The sequence below is a fragment of the Synchiropus splendidus genome, chromosome 18, assembly GCF_027744825.2.
Source record: "Synchiropus splendidus isolate RoL2022-P1 chromosome 18, RoL_Sspl_1.0, whole genome shotgun sequence".
Lineage (NCBI taxonomy): Eukaryota > Metazoa > Chordata > Actinopteri > Syngnathiformes > Callionymidae > Synchiropus > Synchiropus splendidus.
The window spans coordinates 2,347,892-2,363,371 of NC_071351.1; the positions used below are offsets into that span (position 1 = coordinate 2,347,892).

General features: G+C 50.5%; 3 protein-coding genes across 10 annotated transcripts in view; 1 reads left to right on the forward strand and 2 right to left on the reverse strand.

Annotated features, from left to right (window-relative positions):
• Positions 1-73: 73 nt before the first annotated feature.
• dnajc5ab (DnaJ (Hsp40) homolog, subfamily C, member 5ab) lies at positions 74-7,372 on the reverse strand. Of its 4 annotated transcripts, none has more exons than XM_053850113.1 (5): positions 7,170-7,372; positions 2,236-2,384; positions 1,870-2,083; positions 1,623-1,794; positions 74-1,430 (listed from the first exon to the last, which is right to left on the reverse strand). In XM_053850113.1, the coding sequence occupies exons 2-5, from the start codon at positions 2,340-2,342 to the stop codon at positions 1,333-1,335; spliced, it is 591 nt and encodes a 196-aa protein (XP_053706088.1). In that variant the 5' UTR covers positions 2,343-2,384; positions 7,170-7,372; the 3' UTR covers positions 74-1,332. The 4 variants fall into 4 exon arrangements, with proteins under 4 accessions (XP_053706088.1, XP_053706090.1, XP_053706091.1 ...); XM_053850115.1 differs by having other exon boundaries at positions 2,236-2,381; positions 7,165-7,372; XM_053850116.1 differs by having other exon boundaries at positions 7,165-7,372.
• Positions 7,373-7,588: 216 nt separating this feature from the next.
• adrm1 (ADRM1 26S proteasome ubiquitin receptor) lies at positions 7,589-10,374 on the forward strand. Of its 2 annotated transcripts, none has more exons than XM_053848756.1 (10): positions 7,589-7,721; positions 8,272-8,504; positions 8,572-8,688; positions 8,763-8,973; positions 9,042-9,120; positions 9,185-9,321; positions 9,432-9,560; positions 9,632-9,789; positions 9,855-9,957; positions 10,040-10,374. In XM_053848756.1, exons 2-10 carry the CDS (start codon positions 8,295-8,297, stop codon positions 10,126-10,128), a joined length of 1,233 nt encoding a protein of 410 aa, XP_053704731.1. In that variant the 5' UTR covers positions 7,589-7,721; positions 8,272-8,294; the 3' UTR covers positions 10,129-10,374. The 2 variants fall into 2 exon arrangements, with proteins under 2 accessions (XP_053704731.1, XP_053704732.1); XM_053848757.1 differs by having other exon boundaries at positions 7,663-7,721; positions 8,275-8,504.
• The window catches only part of lama5 (laminin, alpha 5), a 50,682-nt gene continuing 45,564 nt past the window's right edge, over positions 10,363-15,480 (reverse strand). For all 4 annotated transcript variants that reach the window (XM_053848754.1, XM_053848753.1, XM_053848755.1 and 1 more), the window contains 21 exons: positions 15,311-15,453; positions 15,060-15,239; positions 14,861-15,000; positions 14,629-14,788; positions 14,416-14,549; positions 14,183-14,348; positions 13,978-14,112; positions 13,755-13,903; positions 13,556-13,688; positions 13,337-13,480; positions 13,148-13,278; positions 12,917-13,087; positions 12,728-12,854; positions 12,507-12,661; positions 12,246-12,435; positions 12,036-12,173; positions 11,809-11,968; positions 11,620-11,750; positions 11,462-11,555; positions 11,177-11,296; positions 10,363-11,102 (listed from right to left, as the gene is read on the reverse strand). In XM_053848754.1, coding sequence (XP_053704729.1) covers positions 10,954-11,102; positions 11,177-11,296; positions 11,462-11,555; positions 11,620-11,750; positions 11,809-11,968; positions 12,036-12,173; positions 12,246-12,435; positions 12,507-12,661; positions 12,728-12,854; positions 12,917-13,087; positions 13,148-13,278; positions 13,337-13,480; positions 13,556-13,688; positions 13,755-13,903; positions 13,978-14,112; positions 14,183-14,348; positions 14,416-14,549; positions 14,629-14,788; positions 14,861-15,000; positions 15,060-15,239; positions 15,311-15,453 — 3,050 coding nt within the window. In that variant the 3' untranslated portion in view covers positions 10,363-10,953. The remainder of the gene's footprint in view (positions 11,103-11,176; positions 11,297-11,461; positions 11,556-11,619; positions 11,751-11,808; positions 11,969-12,035; positions 12,174-12,245; positions 12,436-12,506; positions 12,662-12,727; positions 12,855-12,916; positions 13,088-13,147; positions 13,279-13,336; positions 13,481-13,555; positions 13,689-13,754; positions 13,904-13,977; positions 14,113-14,182; positions 14,349-14,415; positions 14,550-14,628; positions 14,789-14,860; positions 15,001-15,059; positions 15,240-15,310; positions 15,454-15,480) is intronic.

Consider the following 15,480-nt stretch of genomic DNA (forward strand, 5'->3'; position numbering starts at 1 on the left):
CACTTTTAACAAAAATATTTTATGAATGCTTTGTTTCTGATTGCGTTACATGAAAATACACAAACCAGACAGGTGGCTTTAATCATTAGAAACATTTATTTTACAACAGACTTCAACAATCATTCGTGTGTCTCACAGGTCGCACACATGGTTCATTCCACACTAAAAACCTCTACATCTTTAGTTGCACTGCTGCTGCTTGTTGTTGACACAACAGGTTGACCAGTCCGTGACTGAACCACGACACGTCTTAAGGACAATCTAGCCGATTTCTTAAATAAAACTAGAAAGAAGTAAAATAAATAAAGTCAATCAAAACCATCTGATTACTCTATTTGCACGGGCAAGGCTCCTTTTATTTATGCCATCGTTTCCAAACATGAATTCTGACTGAACCATGACAGGGAATTCAGGTTCGCATCAGTTAAAAGTCAGAGAATTATTCATCCCAATGAACTCAAATGCAGTTCTGTCTGCTTGTATTGCACGGTTCTCATGATATGTACGAAACATACGGACTGAATTTGGGTTCTGTGGGTCCCAACAAAACGTGGCGTCATGTATCCAGTCACACACACTTGGAAACTGAGGACGACGGCGTCCCTTCCTGAACAACATAAATAAAAGAAACTTACAACTTGAAATCTACAAACTGTGTTTACATCTTAAAACTCAACAGGTGACATCAAATCTAAGCAAACAATTTCGCACCACATGTAAAGCATTCACAAAACAAAAACTATCGACAAAAGAACGGAGGCTCAGACTGTGATTGATGTTTAAAAACACTGGTGGCGTGACGGCCACAGGTGAGACGCCGCGCGGCTCTCGAGGAAAACATGGAGTTCATGGAGGAAGAAAGTGAAGAGGAACGAGCGTGAGTGGAGGACGTGACTGGTGAGGGTCTCCAGCATCATCCTGTGGAAGACTGGATTCTGAAGACCACGTCTCCAATGAGCCATCCTCGAGTACTTATTCAGAGGAAATACTATTGTTTAAATAATGCAGATTTGCATCAGACTAGTCCCACTACTGCCAGTCAAGGTGGCGACCGTGACTGCAGGGGAACTCTTGAAGTGTGACCTTGATGATGTATATAAAACTAAACTTGATCATTCGGTGCATATCATTCCCAAAACACTTGCTTCCTCCAAGACTTGCCGAAAGTAAAAACTCCAGAGCGCTCCAGAACTCCAGCGTCCGGTCCATCAGAAAAAGAAGGTTCGGCCGTACTGAAGGTAGCGTGTTCCCTAAAATCAATTCCTCCACTGGCTGGAGACGCGGCTCTGGAGAGGGTGACGGTCGAAAGTGTGTGTGTGTGTGTGTGTGTGGTTAGTACGCCTCGGTCCGGTAGCTGTGGTGGGCGTCCGACGTGAGCTGGGTGGTTTCTGTGGCGGAGGACGGCTGCGTCATGATGGGGTCGCTGCCATCTGTGGGGAAACAGCACACACACACACACGAAAGTCAAGGTGAAGAAGCTCATCTTCATGGGGCTTTTATGAGTCAGCAAAAGGGAGGATACGGTTTGAATTTCAAAATAAACACAAAAAAGTGTGAAAACGAAAGCCTCATTCTCTTTTGTTTTCACAAAAACAAACCACTACATCCTCTTCTCAGCTCACCTCGCTCATCTGCAGTCATCTGGGCCTCCAGGTCCTCAGGGGACACGTAGAACTCAGGCTCCTGGTCCATGGGTGGCCGAGGTTTACACTTGCCGCAGCAGCAGTTACAGCAGCAGCACAGGCAACAGCAGAAGTAGCAGCCGGTGGACAGACAGCAGAAGACAAACAAGGCCTGCGTGGCAGGGACGACAACAACTATGAGCCTCTGGGCTTCCACGCACCACACACCCAAGTCACCAGTCCGTACCTTCGCCCACCAGCTGGACAGGACGAAGTAGGTGTTGACGTTCTCCTCCCCGAACTGCTCGGCCACGTACAGCCCCAGCGAGCCGTATTTGTCGTAAATATTCTTCTTGGTCGCGTCAACCAGGATGGAGTGAGCGTTGTTGATCTCCTTAAATTTTTCGGCTGCCTCTGGGTTGTCGGGGTTTTTGTCTGGGTGAAACTTCAACGCCAACTTCCTGTCAACAGAGGAAAACTGCAATTGCAAACACGTGCGCTAGAGGGCGACAACGCTCTGACTTTCAGCGAGCGTTGCAGTCGCAACATGAAGCCTCTCGTCACGCACACATACGAACCTCCTCAGTCCACCCTCAAACACGTGGTCACTCACCTGTAACATTTTTTGATGTCCTCTGTCGTGGCGTTCTTGTCTACTCCCAGTACAGCGTAAAGGGATTCTCCCGACGTGGAGAGAGCCCTCTGCCTCTGCTGCTCCATGGCCTCTGTCCTTCTCACTCAGCCTCTAACCTGCCCGACCTACTTCAACAGAAAACAAAAGAACATTGGAAATGGTTTTCAATCATTTGCTGGTTTTTCTTCAATGACATGAACAGATCGAGCGCAAGAGAATGTAAAGAAACTATAGCAGCTGCCGCAGCAGTGATCTTGTAACAAGAGGAGGGCAAACAAACCGAAGACTGCAAACTTGGGTCTCAGATAAAACAGACCTTCAACCTGCACCGTATCATTCCTAAGATAAATACATGTGTATTTTATTAGGGGCACTCATGTAAAGTAGGAATAAATTGACTTTAAAAATAACTTGTTTTGGCAGTGTGTTAAGAATGAAGCGACCTGTTGTTGTTGTACATTTTGGGGAAGAAAAAAAAAGTTAAAAAGTCACTGAACACTGACTGACTTCAGAGAGAACAAAAGAGGACAGAGATAGACCAGGCCACGGCGTCTGAACCGAGGGTCACGATGCACATTCATTCCCCTGTGTTTCCTGGGAAAGAGGAGGCGGGTTTAAGACGGTGCATGATGTTTACCAGTGTGGAGGACACCAATGTTCGATTTGTTGTTGTTCCCCACCAAGACAGCTTGCGCTCAGAAATCGTCAAGCCATTGGAATCTCCAAATCTGAGCAGATGGCTGGCATCACCCCGGCCGCTCCACAGCGTTCACCTCAACGTGCCTGACAGTGCAGTGAGTGAACACAACCCTCGATGCCACTCCACCCGGGATTAGCCACTCACAACACTGATTCCTCTTCTGCCTGCACCGGATTAACCAATGGGAGCGGTGGAAACGTTCTTGGGGGATTATCTGTTCTGAGGTAGTGCTGGTGTGAATAATCACATCTGACTCCTTGAGCAAGCTCGGAGTGATGACTTCCTGTGTGATGGAGAACACAGTCATTCACGGGAAGGAAGAGAACTGGACCCACCAGAACACCTTCTTCACTTCAGATAATGAGACTAAATGGAACAAACAAAACCACAGGAGTCATCTGCTTTTAAAAATGGTGCCGAATGAGGCTGTAAAACATCTAAAGCAGCTCCTCTCAAGCATGTTTTATTGCTAAAATATGTCCAAAATTGCTGCCAGCTGACTTTCCTTGAGTGACTTTCAGCTGGCTTCCCCTCAGCTTCAGATGATCATCAAACAAAAGCCCAGCTGCACTCTGCATTCAAAAGAACATCTGTCCACTTCTCTGGAGCAGCAGGAGGAGATGGCATGGAGGATTGTGGTCCAGCCAGTTTGGCAGGAAAATCGAAGCTTGCCTTCACGTTGCACATTGAAAACATGAGGCCAGAGCCTTGGTTTTCAGTTTAAAGTTATGAGCCAGGTTTAATACTCAAATGAAACAAGTCCTGCATAAACTGCTCTGGTTTCACCTTGAAAAGATTGTTGAAACTTTCAATTTCACATCCTTGACGACACATTCTATTTATAGTCAGACTTCTTTAGACGTGTTACGACGTAGCGACAGAAACACAACCAAAAATAAAATACACTCAACACTGATTCTGGTAAGGCTCATCGTAGATCGATTTCTCAGATACTGTGTTCTCAAAGACGACAGGAAGCTTGGATCATGCCACAAACGGAGAGAGACAGAGACATTCATGATCGTTAATTTTCTAATATTTCATGAAAAGCTGAAACAAGGCTTCACTTAAACAGGATAGTCATATTATAAACACGACCGAGACAGAGTTTCACATTGTATTTTAGCGGGCTTTGGACGCTGATAACAGTTGAGTTATGTGGCATCGAAAGCGTCTCTCCGGCGTGTGATGTCACCACAGTGGTTCTCAACTATCCAGACGGTAAGGAGCTCGGGTCGGGACCAGAGCCAACACATCTCACCCTTGCACACACCAACATCCACTGGCTTTTCACCCGTTTGGTTCATGATTTTTTTACTCTGGAACATTTGCCTCACCACATGGGAGAAGCAATTCTGGTCTTTGCTACAGCACGTTCTGGCGAGCAAACCTTGCCCTGGAGCATCCACAGGCCCAGCATCTGAACATTCCAAACCACACAAGAGCTTTTTAATTATTTGGTTGCTCTAGGTCTTTACTGTTGGATTTGAGCGCATGGAATCCCAACAGCTTTCGATTCACGTTCACAACTAAACAATGATGAAGTGACGTGAAGAGGATGCACAGAGTTCTTATCATCACCTCCCCAATGTATCTCAACGATTGAGCCGAATGGCTGCCTTGCAAATAGGAGGGTTGACAAGACACAGAAGACGTTGTTCACCTGAGCGGCGGGATTCTGTTACATGCTAGAATATTTGCACCACAGCACTAAATAATAAATAGGCCCAAGTATCAGTTTCCTCTCTGCACAAAGTAAGTGAGTAAGTAAGAAATAAAAATAAGTCTAAAAACAGTGAATGCAGGAATCATACTGCAATAATCCTCCTTAGGGATTTTGGAAACGTGGGATCAGGCTTCTCTTTAAAGCTCTTCTTCACACTGTGGCCCAACTTTGGAGACATCAAAGCTGCATGAGCGGATTCATTTTTTATGAACTGCTTTATGTGGAATCAGCCGTCAATTAGCTGTTTGAAATGGGATCCTGCGGTCGGCACAGGCGCGGAAGAAAAATAAATAAGGAGATCAGAATGATTTTGTCTTTGTTATTGGGTGACTGTTGCCATGGCATCATTGTCTGCGTTGAGCTCATTTTATTTTGAGATTAATGTGAGTTTTTATGCGAGTTCCTCCATCGTCCACATTGGTCCTGAGAGTGAGGAATCTGTGTGCGACCAGGCGCAGCCAGTGGCTCTCAATAGAAGGTAATGTGACCTCCTGGTTGCCCCGGGCACTGTCAACACAGCTGTCCCTCACAAATAACACGCCTTCAAGGGATGGAGAAAAAAATCTGTCATTTTCACAAATGGTTTTTAATCACAATGATCCTAGTCGAATTGAGGCTTCTGAATGACTGCAAACATAGTTCAGCTAACATTGATGCTCTTCCTTTCAATCCAAGGCATCACCTTTACTATGTAACAGGGGTGGTTACTGGAATATTGTGGGGGAAAAAACATCATCACATTAAGTCAGCCAAGAAGAAAACTAGGAGAAGCACCGTGATTGCAACATACAGTCACAAGGGTGACGCATCTCATGACCCAAAACTAGTCAGTACAGTCACCCACAGGAAAATGGTGGTTGACCAACAGAGGTGTCAAACTAGACAACATGAGCTGCAACACAAATGTGTACCAGCAGCGGATACTTTTGGCCAAACATGAAAGTGAAATTCATTCACAGCTGGCGTCGTCATCACGCTAATTTTAGCGGCTCCTTTGTGTGTGAGGAATATTTCCTGTGACTTGAAGGGCCCTGCAAAAACAAAATGGGTTGCAGCTTTCAATTCGTTTGATTCAGGCTTCACACAGAGGCTGCAGGGAAACTGTGTCACTGTTCCATATGGTGGAATAAACAACCCCAGCTCACGGAAAAAAAGAGGGCTACAGAAATGAGGCAGAGTCACGAAGAGATCCAAGATCTCATGTAGTTTAGGCCATTAAAAAACAATAAATCATTTACCTCTCGTGATTAATCCAGCGTTGCACAGTCGCCTTTGGTTGAAACTGACTTGAAAAAAACTGCTTCTGAATGAGTCACCAGTTACCTCGAGGACACATGACTTCATTTACAGTCATGCGTTCCCCCCTCACTCCACTTCGCGGAAGAACTCTGGCAATAAACCAAACGGATTCTCATTGAAATAGACAACATGGTCAAAGGTCAAGCAACAAATCCAGGTTCAAAACAGCAACCAGCTTTCTAACTCATTGTTTATTAATCAGAAGGAACATTAATAAAATGATATAGTGACAGGTTTTCCCTTTGATTCCTTCTTATCCAGTCTGGTCTGACACACACAAGATAAATGACCCTCATTGGCCTCGAATTTAAAAAGCTTTGATTGCACTTCTGGTCATGAGTTTCAAAAGAGTGCAATGACTCCGGGTGCCGTGCGAGCTTTATTCACGCCTTCTCATTGAGGAAATGCTGCATGTCTTGTCAATGTAATATATTTTATTGATCATTGAAAAGGGCAACTGCTGATTCACAAGATCAATGGAAACAGGGTGGGATCAGGTTTTTTTCTGGCATGTTACAAAAATACACCAAAATGGATGGGAGGAAAAAAATCATATATAAAAGCAGAGACTTAAAAGACATGGATTTCAATGTGGAAGGGCAGAATGACAACTTTGACTCCTGAGTGAATCCAAACTATTCCTTAACATACATTACTTATTAAGCTCTCAAACACTGACATTTACGTAAGATCAAGTACCTAATGTGTGAGAGTGTAATAACACACGGAGTCAGCGTGCGTTACAACATACAAAAAGGAGAAATAGTTATTCTCCATTGTTCACCCACGAAATGAACAAACGGAAGCAAAACTACCAACAAGAAGTTCCGAGTTTAAAACAACAACAACAACTCCAATGACAGCTCTGAGATTAAAACAACGTCCACACTGGGACACAGACAAATCCGGATTAATCTCGCCGTGGCAACCACTTGTGCCACCTTTGTGCCAACACTTGGTCACGACAGCACCTGCGCTCAGTCGAACGACACATCGGAAGCGGCTGTTTACACTTCACTTCAGCGGTTCGTGTTGGTCGAGCAAGAACGAAAGTACGGAAAGGAAGGAGCGCAGCGATGGTTAAAGCGGATAATCTCCGAGAAGCTAGACAGCATCCATGTTGGTTAGCCTGTAGGCTAGCTCTAATCCAAGGACGGCAAACGCTGCTCTTCTTCAAGCTTACCTTACCTTCACCTGTGTCCAACAGACTTTGTGTCTCTCCCCCGGCGATGTTGAGCCCAAAGCAGTCTCACGCACACATCCCAGTTGAGTTTCGGTTTCCGCCGTTACACCATTCAAGCGGAGGCGGTCCAAACACGGAGCTACTAGCAGCTAAACCACCGGGAGCGAGCGGCGGCTGTCAGTCCCGCGGAAGCTCTTCTTCTGTGGTTCCGCGAGGACGCGGAAGCTGCTCCCGTGACCACAGCGCCCTCTAAAGCCCATGGCGAAGAATTTCAACGAGAAATCGAACCGCGATGTATAAAATCGTGAAATATTAAACCTTCACGAAGACCTAAAAATTAAGTAACTGGTAGAAATGGGTTGCTGTAGGATTAGAGCCACTTCTGTAACCATTTCACGGACGCCCCTAATGCTGACGAGAGCTTTGTGACTCATCCAACCTCCCGTTCTGACACTCCACCACAGCAGGTGGCGCTCGTTTACTACATTTACTGTCATTCGTCCAACAAGCAAGCGACGCGAACGGAGGAGCTCAGAACTTCGCTACGGAAACTTAAGGTATTTTAGTACTACATGTATATATATATTGTACATTATTCTACACATGCGTAATTATTTGTTTAAACGGTCTCCTGTATATGTGCTGCGGTTCCTTGTTGTTCGGGCTGCTTCTGTTGAAACGCCGATCGCCGTTTTAGCCTAGTCATCGGCTAACATTAGCACTTTATTAGCCACGGCTACCTTTTTTGTCAAGGTAATTCTAGTTTCCTTATCATTTTGGACCGATCACACGAGAAGCAAACCACGAACACTAAGCATGTTTGTTGTCCCCGAATCTGTATCTGCCCTATTGTTCGTTCAACAACTATTTTTCTTCCAATTTAGACTTTAATGCCGATAAACACTGAAATACTTCCCGTATTTTCACAGCTAAAGTACGTTAAGTGACGCAGCTGTCGAGTAGGTTCAAGGGTGGGACACGTTCAGACGATGCGAGTGTTGTTTACCATGTTTATGACAGCGTTAATATTTGTGAAATGAATCTGCTCAGCTGTTTCAGTGAGACCAAAATGGCTGCCAGCAAGCTGACTACGTTGTCTTTTCTCAGAAGCAGCCGACAGCAACCTGAAGATGTCCTCGGGTGCTCTGTTCCCGAGCCTGGTGAGCGGCTCCAGAGGAAGCTCCAGCAAGTACCTGGTGGAGTTCCGAGCGGGCAAAATGACTCTGCAGGGGAACGTGGTGACACCGGACAAGCGCAAGGGGACGGTGTACATCCAGCAGTCGGACGACTCTCTCATTCACTTCTGCTGGAAGGACCGGACCACTGGGAACGTCGACGACGTGAGGGAGTGTTGGCGGCGTTTGTTTCAGCAAAGTACTGATCAACGCGTTCTGCTTTTGTTTTCAGGACCTCATCATCTTCCCCGATGACTGTGAATTTAAAAAGGTGAACCAGTGCACGACTGGACGAGTGTTTGTGCTGAAGTTCAAGGCTGGGTCCAAGAGGCTCTTCTTCTGGATGCAGGTACGGATCCGTGTGGTGGGAAGGAATCATCCCTTCAGGAAGCAACAGCTCCAGCTGTATTCATTCTCCAACAGGAGCCCAAGACTGACAAAGACGACGAGTACTGCCGCAAGGTCAACGAGTACCTCAACAACCCGCCCATTCCGGGAGCGCCGGGCAGCGGGGGCGGCAGCGGTCACGAACTCTCTGCTCTCAGTGGAGAGGGGGGGCTGCAGAACCTGCTGGGGAACATGAGTCACAACCAGCTGATGCAGCTGATCGGACCCACCGGTTTGGGAGGACTGGGTGAGATTTGCGTCGCGCTCCGCGGTGGAATGTCAACAAAACAAAAACATATTTTTCGATTGGTGTAGGTCTCGGAGCTCTGGCCGGACCAGGACTTGCCAACCTGCTGGGCAGCGGAGGCCCTGCCACCAGCAGTTCCTCCTCCAGGTCAGAAGCCCCTGCAGCTGTCTCCCAGTGCATCCGTGCTGTAACCTTTTTGGACTTTCAACAGCTCTCGCAGCCAGTCAGCTGCTGCGACACCTTCCTCAGGTGGCGCTCCCCGACTGAGCTCCTCACAGGCTCCCACCACTCCTGTGACCCCTGCGGCGACTGCCGTCTCCCCCACCAGTGTTGCTCCCACAACACCAGGTCAGTGAGCTACCTTCCAACAGCCGTCATATTCGGATTGAAACTGGAAACCCTGGACACATGATGCGTTCCCATAAGTAATAGTTACCCGTGTGGTAAAACTGCTGCAGCTGCAGCTCAGGCTCCGCTGGTCCCAGCGTCTGTTGGAAGTCCCACCTCCCACCAGCCCATCCAGCTCAGTGACCTCCAGAGCATCCTGGCCACCATGAACGTGCCGGCCTCCGCCCAGGGATCCGCAGGTGGGTGCTGGAGGGGGGAGGTCACGGGACCTTGTTGGAGGAGGGTGTTTTGAACAAGCGTCTGTCTTCAGTTGACCTGGCGAGCGTCTGCACCCCTGAGATGATGGCTCCCATCCTGGCCAACGCTGAAGTCCAGCAGAGGCTGCTGCCTTTCCTCCCCAGCGGAGAGAGTTTACCTCAGAGTGCCGAGGAGATCCAGAACACCCTGAGCTCGCCTCAGTTCCAGCAGGTGACGCCACCGCCGCGACCCTCTGCCGTCATGTCACCCACTGAACTTGAATTTCCTCCCTTCAGTCCATGAGCATGTTCAGCAGCGCCCTGGCCTCCGGGCAGCTGGGGCCCCTCATGAGTCAGTTCGGCCTGCCTGCCGACGCCGTGGACGCCGCCAACAGAGGAGGTGAGCGCTGCAGCAAACCAGACCGTTAGTCATGTTTCTCATGGAGTGAGAGCCATATTTACCTGGTGGGTGTTCACCGCAGACGTGGAGGCCTTCGCCAAGGCCATGCAGGGCAGCAAAGGAGACTCCAAGGACAAGAAGGACGACGACGAGGACATGAGTCTGGATTAGACGTCCCTCCTCCCTGTGGCCTCCCCTTTCTCTTTACTGTATCTGCTGCAGTACCAGCGCTGACGTGTGTGGTCCTGCGATGGCTGCCCAAAACATTAGAAGCCGACGGTAGTTCTTTTTCATGAAGCAGTGAGGACCGAGGCTTTTGTTGAGTTTTAAGATGGCGTTTCTGCTCGTGACCGTCATGCTTGAGTACACTTCCCCTTTCCCTGAATAAATACAAACTGAAACAGGTGGTATGAAAAACAATCTTTATTTCAAAAGGTACATGTACAAGGAGGAGGGTGTGTAGGGGGCTGACAGCTTATGGTAACAGTGTGATTATAAGGCGGTTACGAAGAGTCACACTTGTGTTTGGTGGAGAGAAAATAGTCCCTGCAGTCTGGACGGGTCAAGTTCAGGCGTGGTTCTTTACACGAGTTGCCAAACTGCAGTCATTTCGATTTCAACAGGTAAAGTTCAGTGTACCGACTCAGCACGTGTGGATATATACTTCACATTCACAGCTAGAGCAATACGCAGCCTAATTGGTCTTGTAAATAGCAAAAATAATCATGTCAAATCCAAATGTATTTACAATATACTACATCAATATTATTTAGAAGCTGACGTCAGAGTCGCTTGCATGCAGGCAGTCGTCAGTGTTGTAGCACCCTGTAGCACAAGTTGTGAGGACACATCCGAAATATAACATTTTCTGAGAAGAAAATAAATATTCACAAATATATATATATATATATATTTAAATTAGCTACAGTTACATGACACCCACCACCAGGTACGTCGGGAGGAATGCGAGTCAGTCTGTGAGTGTGTGTCCAGAGCCTACATGGAGGGGCAGCCCCGCGTCCCCACGGAGCCGTGCACCGACAGGGGCTTGACCAGGGACGCGGCCTTGCTGTTGATGGAGGCTTTCCGGATGCAGCCGTGGAAGGCCGGGAGGCCGAGGGGGAGACCCGGAACGGTGACGCCGTCTGAGGAGCGAGAGCGAGTCGGATCAAGCTCCGGCTGCAACTGAGCCAGGATAGGAAAAGAAGCAAAACCTGACCTGGAACTCCCCCGAGGTAAACAATCTCCTTGGACCCGGACGAGCGGTTCTGTTTGGGTCCGAACCCGTGCTCGCTGGCAGAATCCACATGGAGCTGCAGGATGCTGTTTCTCTTCACCACTGGAGGCGCAAATCGTCCAAATAACATATGAAGAGCGACAAAATAAAAACAACTGTGAAACACTGACACCTACTGGTTAAAGAGCAGCATTGCAACTGGTTTACATGAAGGACTATAAACCAGAGGGATAAGTTGAACTAGGTCCAGGACACGGACGATCTCACCTGTGATGGTGTGCCAGCGTCCGTTACACAAGGCCTCATCCGGAGTGTGGGACAGCGAATGTTCCCCTCTGCCACTGTTCATGGCCAAGGTCACCTGCGTGCACGTGGACAGGCCTTCACATTAGAGTCTCCAGAGGACGTCGTTTCACGCCTCTCACCTCTCCTTGGTTGATGACCAGGGTCAGGTGCTGGTCAGCAGACGCTCCAGCGTGCAACAGCAGTCCAGAATCGGACACGGGCCGCACCTCCAGCTGGATCTCAAAATCCCGTCCCAGGATCAAGGACTCGTCTGAGGACACACCACTGTCACGCAAGATCTGGTCCCAACACGACCAAGAGTCACCAACCTATGGTCATGTGACCGCCCTGTCCAGAGAAGTAGGCGCCGGGCAGGAGGGAGTTCTGGAAGCACGGCACCGTCCCCTGGCTGTGGTCGGGACGTCCAGACGGAGCCTCATTCAGCGTCAGATCCCGGACGCAGCCGATGAATCCGCCTGACCCGGAAGCCTGGGGAGCCACATAGCCCAGTCAGACAGCAGCGCTGGAACAGCGGCGTGTGTTTCTGACGTCTGACCACGAGGGACGGGGGAACTCCTCCGATGTAGAGCGGCCCGGTCAGACGACTGCGCTCCCCTCCTGGGACTCTTTTGGACTGGGCGCTGATGCCATCCACGATCAGACTCATCTTCTCTCCCTCACGCTTTATGAACACCTGGAGTCCAGCAGGAGGAGTCAGAGCAGGCTCCGAGGTGAGAAGCAGCAGCCGCGGGTCATGTGACTCTACCGTGTGCCACTGGCCGTCGTTGTACTTCTTGCGGCTGCGCAGGGTGACTTTCTTCTTCCCTCCGTCGATGAGCAGCAGCAGGTGTCCGTCGGAGACGCCCAGTGACATCAGCGCCCCTCGCTGGCCGCCGGCCACGTGAAGAACCAGACCCTCGGACGAGTTGATCTTGACGGCCATGGAGATGTGAGGTCTGCGGGAGGAGCCCACTTTAGGTGACGGCGTTCCACGATGGGAATCGTGACCTCATGCGACCTCACCAACCTGGAACTGAGCGCGCTGGGCAGGGAGTCGAACCTCTGGTAGCTGTGCGTGGAGCCGCTGAAGTGAGTGGCTCCAGCCTCCTGGTCCGACAGCTCCCCCTTGCAGGACTCTCTGGTATTACGGCTGCGTGAAGCCGAGGGCTTCTTGTTCTTCCCCTGAGTGACCAATGAGAAATGAGTGGACGCTGACACGTCTGTGTGAGGGTGTGCAAGTGTGCGTACCCGGGTCTTGGGCTTGGGAGCTGCCGCCACCACCTGCTGAGGCTTTTTGGCCGCAGGACAGTCGAGAGGAACGTTGACGTTTTCCTTCACCTTCAGCAGGTTCATCACCGCTTGGGTTTGAGACTCCCTGAGGGGAATAACAGGGCGTTGAGGCGAACGACGGAGGAAGGAGTGGAGAAAAGCGTCTACCGTTTGATGAAGACGTTGCTGATGCACCCGGTGAGGTTGCTCAAGCTTTGGTCAGGAGTTCCTCCCAGGAACGTGCTGCCCTCTGACACGCTGGAAACGGCTCGGTTCCTGCTGTCCAGGCGGAGCCCCTCCTTGGCTTTCTCCAGCATGTCGTCCATGTACAGCCGCATCCTGGGGACACGCAGGTTAGCTGGCGCACCCTCCGCAGCGACGTCGCAGCGCAGACCCTACCCCTGCAGGTTGTTGTAGATGGCGACGTAGTGGCTGTTGTCATCATTGTAGGTTTTCTGCGTCCTGACCTCGCTGTTGCCGGCTCTCACCACCACGTGGCCGTCGTTCAAGAACACCTGGCACACGCCGTCCTGCGGAGGAGAGCGGAGCTCAGCATCTGCAGACACAGCTCAGACAGCGGGGTCCCACCTTGTCCTGGTGGTAGAACATGAGGCCGTCCCTCTTCTCCGTTCGGAAGCTGAAACTGGCGTAGAAATTGTTCCTCAGGGTGGGAACATCGGTCAGAGCCAAGTCCAGGTAGCTCTGACCCGAGAAATGAGCCTCTCGCGCCACCTGCAGGGCAAAACCAACCTTTCAACATCGACCTGAAACACCTCCCCGCTGACTGTGGCTCTGACGTCGCCTCACCAGGAGATCGCTGTCGCAGCCAAAGCTGACTCCAGAGCTCTTCATCCTCTTCAGGTCGATGTGGGAGCTCTCGGCCTTCAGGTTCCGGAAACAGCCCTTCACAGATCCGTGCTTGCGGAACTGAGACTTCAACCTGGGAACAGAGCAGAGCAGCAGATACAAAACTGAACAGAAAACAAAGGGTGACGTGTCTCCGTACCCTGCAGGCATCTGGTTGTCCGGGACTCCTCCGAGGAAGTAGTGGCCGCTGAATGGAGGGATGTCCTCCTGGAACTGGTGCACGTACACGATGATCCGGTTGTTCCTCACCACCACGCGTTTCTGGCTGCGCATGATGATGATCTCCACCTGGACAGTGAAACAAGAACTTCTCACCGTCGCTTGCTTCACTGCAGAGTCGAACCTTCCTGTCAGTCACTTACAGCTTTGGGGTCGGCATCGCTGATCTTCAGCGAATCGGAGGTCGGGTCTTTGGGCTGCATTTCCGACAGGCCGCCGGTGAACTGATAGAACACCTTCAGGATTCCGTGACGAGCCGCCAGACAGAGGAACTGACTCTGGAGGAGAAAAGGAGACGGAGGTGAAGAGCCTCCTCTGAGTCTAACTGCTGAGAGTTGAAGTCTTTACCCCGCTCTGCAGCAGCAGCAAGATCCCGTTGTGTGAGAGCAGCTTCACTTCCTGTTCGAAGCGCTGGATGTTGGCAGACACATCCGAGAAGGTGATCTGAGCGTAGCCGGTTCCATCGAAGTAGGCGGCGTCGTTCACCCAGGCCTGGGTCAGCACGGGCTTGGCCCTGATGGAGACAGATCGTGAGGCGAGGCTCTTGTGCGGCGCGTTGTCGTGGAAGCGGCGAAGCTGACCTGCCGCACGGCCTCTCCTCAGTGGTGTTGAGCTTGAAGATGTTTTCAAAGTTGTACAAACTGAGCACCTCTTCGTTGAGCGTGTCCAGCTCGATGCAGCCCTTGAAGTTGGGCAGGGCGAGGGCCGAGGGCGGCTGGAAGCGGGCGGAGACATCGGAGAGCGGTGAAGCACAGGTCAGGACTCTGGCTAAAGAAACAAGACTCGGCGCTGACCTTGAACGTGCTCGGGTAGCCACCCACGTAGAACACGGTGTCGTCGGTCAGCAGGTTGAGCAGACCCTGATCTCCTCCAGCCTCCACGTAGGCTTTGGTCACCCGCTGGTCTCCCTCCGTGGCCTCGGATGACATGGCCATTTGACCGTACTGCAGGATTCTACGTCCGCACACGTTGGATTTAGCGGCTTTGTCTGGACACCAGCCCTTGGAGAAGTGTGTGTAAACTTGCCTCTCGAGCATGATGCTGTTGAAGTTCCCATTGGAATTGACGTCTTCAGACATGAGCACCTCGGCGGTTTCTCCTCCGACGTTGAAGTACCAGCGGAGCCGCTTGCCTTCCAGAGCCATGCCCAGGAACTCCTTGGAAGACTACAAAGACAAGCGTTCTTTGATCTCGCCCACAGAACCCCGCACACGTGCCAGCTTACGTCTTTGTTGCCGAGGTAGAAGACAAACTGCTTGACGTTGTCTCCTTGCCGCCGGGCGCGCGCCGCCTCGGGCAGAGTGATGTAGAACTTGAGGGAAGTGTAGGCGGCCAGGTCAGCCAGGTTGGGTGGCGTGCGGACCTGGACGCCAGAGGCGCCGTTGAACTTGACTGGCACGCTGACCTGCACAAGTTGAGCCATGAGAAACCTGTCGCGGTGGGTGGAACGTGAACGCTGGTGGTGGAAATGCTTACTTTGCTGGCAGCATTCCGGGCCTGCTGGATGAGCTGTCGAATACGGCTGATGTCCTCGGAGATGTTGGGCATCTGTGTGGAGTGATTCTGCAGCTTATCCAGCTTCTTCAGGAGGACAGGAATGGTGTCTCCCAGCATGTTCACTGCAATAAAACGGAGGATGAAAGAAA

Bases quoted from the DNA above. Each gene is read 5' to 3' on its own strand.
- adrm1 (XM_053848756.1), top strand. From the start codon at position 8,295: ATGTCCTCGGGTGCTCTGTTCCCGAGCCTGGTGAGCGGCTCCAGAGGA. The intron at 8,689-8,762 runs GTACGGATCCGT...ATTCTCCAACAG, and splicing joins GGCTCTTCTTCTGGATGCAG to GAGCCCAAGACTGACAAAGA. The intron at 9,121-9,184 runs GTCAGAAGCCCC...GACTTTCAACAG, and splicing joins ACCAGCAGTTCCTCCTCCAG to CTCTCGCAGCCAGTCAGCTG.
- dnajc5ab (XM_053850113.1), bottom strand. From the start codon at position 2,342: ATGGAGCAGCAGAGGCAGAGGGCTCTCTCCACGTCGGGAGAATCCCTT. The intron at 1,795-1,869 runs GTACGGACTGGT...CCTGCCACGCAG, and splicing joins TGTCCAGCTGGTGGGCGAAG to GCCTTGTTTGTCTTCTGCTG. The intron at 1,431-1,622 runs GTGAGCTGAGAA...GTTTCCCCACAG, and splicing joins GATGACTGCAGATGAGCGAG to ATGGCAGCGACCCCATCATG.